This window comes from Chiloscyllium plagiosum, chromosome 41 (genome assembly GCF_004010195.1).
Source record: "Chiloscyllium plagiosum isolate BGI_BamShark_2017 chromosome 41, ASM401019v2, whole genome shotgun sequence".
Classification (NCBI taxonomy): domain Eukaryota; kingdom Metazoa; phylum Chordata; class Chondrichthyes; order Orectolobiformes; family Hemiscylliidae; genus Chiloscyllium; species Chiloscyllium plagiosum.
The window spans coordinates 20,115,227-20,122,037 of record NC_057750.1 but is presented as its reverse complement, the minus strand read 5'-3'; the positions used below and the strand labels follow the sequence as shown (position 1 = coordinate 20,122,037).

General features: G+C 52.1%; 1 protein-coding gene across 1 annotated transcript in view; it reads left to right on the top strand.

Moving 5' to 3' along the window:
* Nucleotides 1-2,245, top strand: part of LOC122542925 (NACHT, LRR and PYD domains-containing protein 3-like) — a 20,428-nt gene extending 18,183 nt beyond the window's left edge. The window contains exon 9 of the mRNA XM_043681069.1: nt 1,708-2,245. Within this exon, the coding sequence (XP_043537004.1) occupies nt 1,708-1,879 (172 nt within the window). The 3' untranslated portion in view covers nt 1,880-2,245. The remainder of the gene's footprint in view (nt 1-1,707) is intronic.
* Nucleotides 2,246-6,811: the final 4,566 nt, after the last annotated feature.

Below are 6,811 nucleotides of genomic sequence, written 5' to 3'. Positions count from 1 at the left end.
CCACCCTAACCTACACATCCCTGGACACTATGGGACAATTTAGCATGGTCAATCCACCCTGACCTGCACATCCCTGGGCACTATGGGACAATTTCCCATGGCCAATCCACCTTAACCTGAATATATTGGGACTGTGGTTGGAAGCTTTTGTACCCGCAGGAAACCCACACTATCACAGGGGGGGAGAATGAGCGAACTCCACATGGACAGTCTCCCCCGAGGGTAGGATCGAACCCGGGTCCCTGGTGCTGGGGGTCAGTGGTGCTAACCACTGAGACACTTCCACCCCATTTTGTAGCCCATTATACTTTCGCCCATTTTGCTTCCATCGACCAGGAGCGATGTTATGGAGTGGCGTTCCTGGTTTTTGCCCAGCAATAGTGTAGGAATGCTGATTGACTTCCAGGGAAACAGGGAGGGCTGCAGATGCTGGAGAGTCCGAGGTGAGCGAGCGTTGCGCTGGGAAAAGGCCCAGCTAGTCAGGCAGCATCCGAGGAGCAGGAGGGTCAACGTTTCGGGCTGGACCCTCCTTCCGGACTCTGAAGGGGTCTGAAGGAAGTTCCTGCCCGGAACGTTGACCCTCCTGCTCCTCGGATGCTGCCCGACTAGCTGGGCCTTTTCCAGCGCCACGCTCGCTCACCTCAGACTCTCCAGCTGAGTCAAGACGGTGAGTGGCTTTGAGAGGAATTTGTAGCTGATGCCGTTCCCCTGTCCTGGTTGTACACATCCCAAGTTTGGAAGGTGTTGATAAATCACTTTCCTCACTTCGAGTCACCGAGACGTACAGCACGGAAACAGGCCCTTCGGCCCAACCCGTCCATGCTGACCCAGTGTAGCCCCACCTGCCAGCACCCGGCCCATATCCTTTGTGCCCCTCATGATTTTATAAACTTCTTTCAACTCACCCATCGGCCTCCTACGCTCCAGAAAAACAGCCCCAGCCTGTCCAGCCTCTCCCTGTAAGCTCAGACCCTCCGACCACTTGGGTCTTTGAGATGGTGGTTCGGCTTGGGAGAGCCCGGAGGTGACTGAGGTGACACAGTATTCCCAGCCTGTATTCCTTCTCGTTTCTCCAGCCACTGTGCTGATCTCTCAGATCCGTGGGCAGTAATAACTGGGAAAAACTGGAACTGAATGGGTCAGCACACCAATCCTTGGAGTCGGGGCAGAGCGGCTTCGGGGCAACAATACCCCTGTGACCTCGACTGTGTGTCACCGAGTCGTAGATCTATCATCGCCTCCATACCAAGCTACAAACAGACACCTCTCCCCCCCACAGCTCTCGGTTTGTAAGTTTCCCGGTTGTGGCATTTGTAAAGTATATCCAAATACTTTCTGAAGGCCGTCAGGAGTTCTAACTCAACCACGTGTTCAGGCTACGCATTTCCGAATGCAAAAATACTCCAAAGCTCTCGGTTCTTACTCAAATCTGGTTTGAGATAATACATGTACTGCCAGCGACAATTTGGTTAATGGCGAGTACTTCGGTCAGGGACGGTTGAACCGAGTTGGTCAAGCTGTCTGATCGAAGCTCTGCGGTTACTAACCGAAAGGGCGAGAGTGCGGGGAGGTAAAATATTCGACTGTGTTTGAGTCTGACGCCGTTCTGCTGCCATCTCACCCTCCCGCTGTTGCTCTGCCCGTACGGCTGTTGTGAACACAGCCCGCTCACCTGTCCTTGTCTCTGAATCTTTCGAACCCGCTCAGACTGGAGGGCAATGGCATCACAAACGCGTACACCGAAGACCTGGCTGTCGCCCCCACCACAAACGTGGCGCTGACAAAGGTGAACTTGTCCGACAATTTGCTCACTGACCAGTCTGCTCTAGCTCTTTCGACGCTGACCAGGAGACACCCTTCCCTCCGGACGATCGGGTAAGTCCTCCTGCGTTGGGGGCCGCGGCTGGGTTTAATCTGCCCCTTGCTCCCTCCACCGTGATCAAGACAGGTCACTTTGTTACATCCCAGTGAATCACCTCACACAGCACAGCACAGCAAGATTCCACACACGGGATAAACGTTGCGATGAGGCTTTTTTCAGGTCTTTTAATTGGAAGAGCAGTTCTCGACAATCGGACATCAGGCCCTTCGGCCCTCGAGGTTGTGCTGAGCTTTCATCCCCCCTTCTAAGATCAGACTGACCTACAGACCCTTCATTGCACTATCTGCCATGTGCCTACCCAAGAGTCGGTTAAATGTCTCTAATGTCTCTGACTTTACTCTCACCGCTGACAGTGCATTCCACCCACGCACCCAGCACTCTCTGTGTAAAGAACCTCCCTCTGACATCTCCCTCAAACCCTCCCCCCCCCCCAATCACCTTCAAATTATACCCTCTCTGTGATAGCCATTCCCGCCCTGGGGAAAAGTCTCTGAGTATCCACGCGATCCGTGTCTCTCATCATCATCGTACACCTCTCATCCTTCTTCACATGAGCAAAGCCCTCGCTCCCTCAACCTTTCCCCATCAGACACACCCTCCAGTCCAGGCAGCACCCTGGTAAATCCCCTCTGCACCCCTCTCGAAGGCTTCCACCTCCCTCCTGGAGTGAGGTGACCGGAATACTCCAAGTGTGGACTAACCAGACCTGCAGCATAACCTCGTGGGTCTGAACCTCAATCCTCCTGCTCATGAAAGCCAACACACTCAATGTCTTCTTAACAACCCCGTCAACCCGGGTGGCAACTTTGAGGGATCTCTGGATGTGGACCCCAAGATCCCTCTGTTCCTCCACACTGCCCAGAATCCTGCCTTTCACCCTGTAACCTGCCTTCAAATGTGACCTTCCAAAGTGAATCACTTCACCCTTTCCCCAGGTTGAACTCCATCCAGCCCAGCTCTGCATCCTGTCAATGTCCCGTCACAACCTACAACAGCCCTCCATACTATCCACAACCCCACCAACCTTTGTGCCATTGGCAAACTCACTAACCCACCCTTCCATCTCCTCATCCCATCATTTCTAAACATCATAAAAAAGCAAAGGTCCCAGGACGGATACCTGTGGAAAGCCACTGGTCGCCGAGCCCCAGGCTGAATACTTTCCATCTCCCACCACCCTCTGTCTTCTATGGGACAGCCAATTCTGTACCCAGACAGCCAAATGTCCCTGTATCCCAGGCCTCCTTACTTTCTGAATGAGCCTACCGTGGGGAACCTTATCGAACACCTTGCTAAAAGCCAATTACCCCATGCCCACTGCTCTACGATTATCAATGTGTTGTGTCACGTCCTCAATGAATACAGTAAGGGGTTTGTGAGGCATGACCTGCCCTTCACAAAGCCATCCTGACCATCTCTAACCAAGCTGTGCTTTTCCATATAATTATAAATCCTGTCTCTCAGAATGCTGTCCTCTAACTTGCCCACCACCAATGTAAGACTGACTGGTCTATAATTCCCAGGGTTATCCCTATTCCCATTCTTGAACAAGGGAATAATACTGGCCACGCTCCAATCATCTGGTACTGTTAAAGAGGACACAAAGATCATCATCAAAGATGCAGCGATCGCTTCCCTCCCGGAGTAACCTTGGGAATATCTATCCTCACGTTTTTCAAACATACCAGTACAATCTCCTTTTTAACACCGATGTGTTTGAGCATGTCAGCCTGTCCTCGCAAACAAGGCGGTCTCTCTCACTCGTGAACTCTGAAGCACAGTATGCATTAAGGACCTCCCCTACCTCCTCGGACCCCAGGCACAAATTCCCTCCAGTATCCCCGATCGGCCCCTACCCTCTCTCTCTGTCCATCCTCTTGTTCCTCACATTAATATAGAACTCATGGGGTCTTCCCTAATGCTGCCCGCTAAAGCTTTCTCATGCCCCCTTCTGACTCACCTTGCCTCCACAACCTTTAGTAAGCTTCCGACTTCCTCTTGACTAGATGTTCCACATCTCTTGTCACCCAAGGTCCCTTCACCCTTCTGTCCCTTCCTTGCCTCAGTGGCACAGACCCCCATCCAGCACTATCAGCAAGTGCCTCCCAAAGCAGCCTCCACGTTTCTGTCGTGTATTTCCCTGAGAATATCTGCTCCCAATTTACGCTCCACAGTTCCTGCCTAATAGTATTGTAATTCTCCCCCTCCCCCAATTATACCCCCTTTCCCACACCGTCTGCTGCTATCCCTCTCCATGTGTACAGTAAAGCTCAGGGAGTTGTGATCACTATCGCCGAAATGCTCTCCCACCGAGAGATCTGACACCTGGCCTGGTTCATTGCCAAGCACCAAATCCAACATGGCCCCCCCTCTCGTCGGCCTATCTACATTTTGAGTCAGGAATCCTTCCTGGACACACCTGACAAAAACTGCTCCATTCAAACTACTTGTACTAAGGAGGTTCCAACTTACACACTTAATGGTAAGGTCCTAGGGAGTGTTGCTGAACAAAGAGACCTTGGAGTACAGGTTCATAGCTCCTTGAAAGTGGAGTCGCAGACAGATAGGATTGTGAAGGTGGTGTTTGGTATGCTTTCCTTTATTGGTCAGAGTACTGAGTACAGGAGTTGGGAGGTCATGTTGCGGCTGGACAGGACATTGGTTAGGCCGCTGTTGGAATATTGTGTGCAATTCTGGTCTCCTTCCTATCGGAAAGATGTTGTGAAACTTGAAAGGGTTCAGAAAAGATTTACAAGGATGTTGCCAGGGTTGGAGGATCTGAGCTACAGGGAGAGGCTGAACAGGCTGGGGCTGTTTTCCCTGGATGCGTCGGAGGCTGAGGAGTGACCTTATAGAGGTTTATAAAACCATGAGGGGCATTGGATAGGGTAAATAGACAAAGTCTTTTCCCTGGGGTGGGGGAGCCCAGAACTAGAGGGGCATAGGTTTAGGGTGAGAGGGGAAAGGGACCTAAGGGGCAACTTTTTCACCCAGAGGGTGGTGCGTGTATGGAATGAGCTGCCAGAGGAAGTGGTGGGGGCTGGTACAAATACAGCATTTAAAAGGTGGATGGGGACATGAATAGGAAGGGGTTAGAGGGAGATGGGCCAAGTGCTGGCAAATGGGACTAGATTAGATTAGGATATCTGGGACAGCATGGACAGGTTGGGCTGAAGGGCCTGTTTCCGTGCTGTACGTCTCTCTGACTCTAAATGGGACTAGATTAGGTTAGGATATCTGGGTCAGCATGGACGGGTTGGGCCGAAGGGCCTGTTTCCGTGCTGTACATCTCTCTGACTCTAAATGGGACTAGATGAGGTTAGGATATCTGGGACAGCATGGAGGGGTTGAGCCGAAGGGCCTGTTTCCATGCTGTACATCCCTCTGACCGTATGAATCTATTCGGCAAGTTGAAGTCAGCCATGACACAACCCGCATCTTTCCAAAATCTCGGAGAGAGCGAAGATCAGAGTCGAATAGGGTGTTGCTGTCCAGGCAGCATCCGAGGAGCAGACGAGTTGACATTTCAGGCATTATCCCTTTATCGGGAAGCCCTTATGCCCCGAAATGTTGACTCCTCCTGCTCCTCGGATGCTGCCTGATCTGCTGTGCTTTTCCAGCGCCAACCTTTGACCTTTCCAAACTCCGCCTCCCAGAATGTGTTCCTCCGTGTCCCTGTTGTGACTGGGACCTCGACAGAAACCTCCCAACCTCCCAGTAAAGTGGCCGCTCCTTTCCCGTTTCTGATTTCCACCCAGAGCGACTCAGTCGATGAACCCTCCTCGGTGACCTCCCTTTCCTCAGATGTGACACTGCCTGTGATTAGCAACACCACTCCCACCGCCCGCCCCCCGCCACCCCCCACCTCCCCACACCTCCCCATCTCAACCCTGGAACATCCAACAACCATTCCTGCTCCTGTGATATCCAAGTCTCTGTAACGGGCACAACATCGTAGCTCCAAGTACTGATCCATGCTCCCAAGTTCCTCACCCTGACACTTTTGCGTTAAAATAGACACATTACAGCTTTGCTTCATCAACTGTCTAACCAGTTTTGGGGTAGACACCGTGAGAGGTCTCTCTTCTTATTGTGGGCCCTTTGATGTGCTTCCACAGGCAAGATGTGGAAATTGTCCCTTTTAAAAACCTGTCTCCTCTGACAATGCACCATTCCCTCAGCGTTAGAGGTTTGCCTGCTCACAGACCTTATTACACACCTCTGGGGCAGGTGGGGCTTGAACCCAGGTCTCCTGGCTCCGGGACGCTATCACGGCACCCTGTCGGCCTGTACTCAGTGCTCAGATCCTACTGCGGGCCCCAGCTGAGAGACTGATTACGGACAACACAAAGAGCTTCAAGGGTCAACCTTGCCGTTTTAACACAAGCTGTGAGAAAGCGGGGACTGCAGATGCAGGGGATCAGAGCCGAAAAAGGGTGTTGCTGGAAAAGCGCAGCAGGTCAGGCAGCATCCAAGGAGCAGGAGAATCGACGTTTCGGGCTTGAGCCCTTCTTCAGGAATGCCCGAAACGTCGATTCTCCTGCTCCTTGGATGCTGCCTGACCTGCTGCGCTTTTCCGGCAACACCCTTTTGTCAGCATTTTAACACAGACCATCTGTTCTTTGGAAAATCACTCAACCCAATTATTGTCTCTTCACCTTCAGTGTCCTAGTGCCCATCAGTGCGTTACTACACCCCAGATCTGAATATAGACTCAATCTGTGCGAACACAATCCAATCCACTCCTTACCCCACTCCTTGAGGGCCAGGTGCCCCTACATTCAGGTAAATTCTCCTGTTCCGCTGTGTAGACGCAGCTCAGAAGCCTGGACTGGACTACTGTGTGTCCTCGGTCCTGGAGTTAGTGTTTACCCATGAAAGAAATAATCCCCCCCCCCCCCCAACCTTTAAATGTTTCCTTTTGGGACG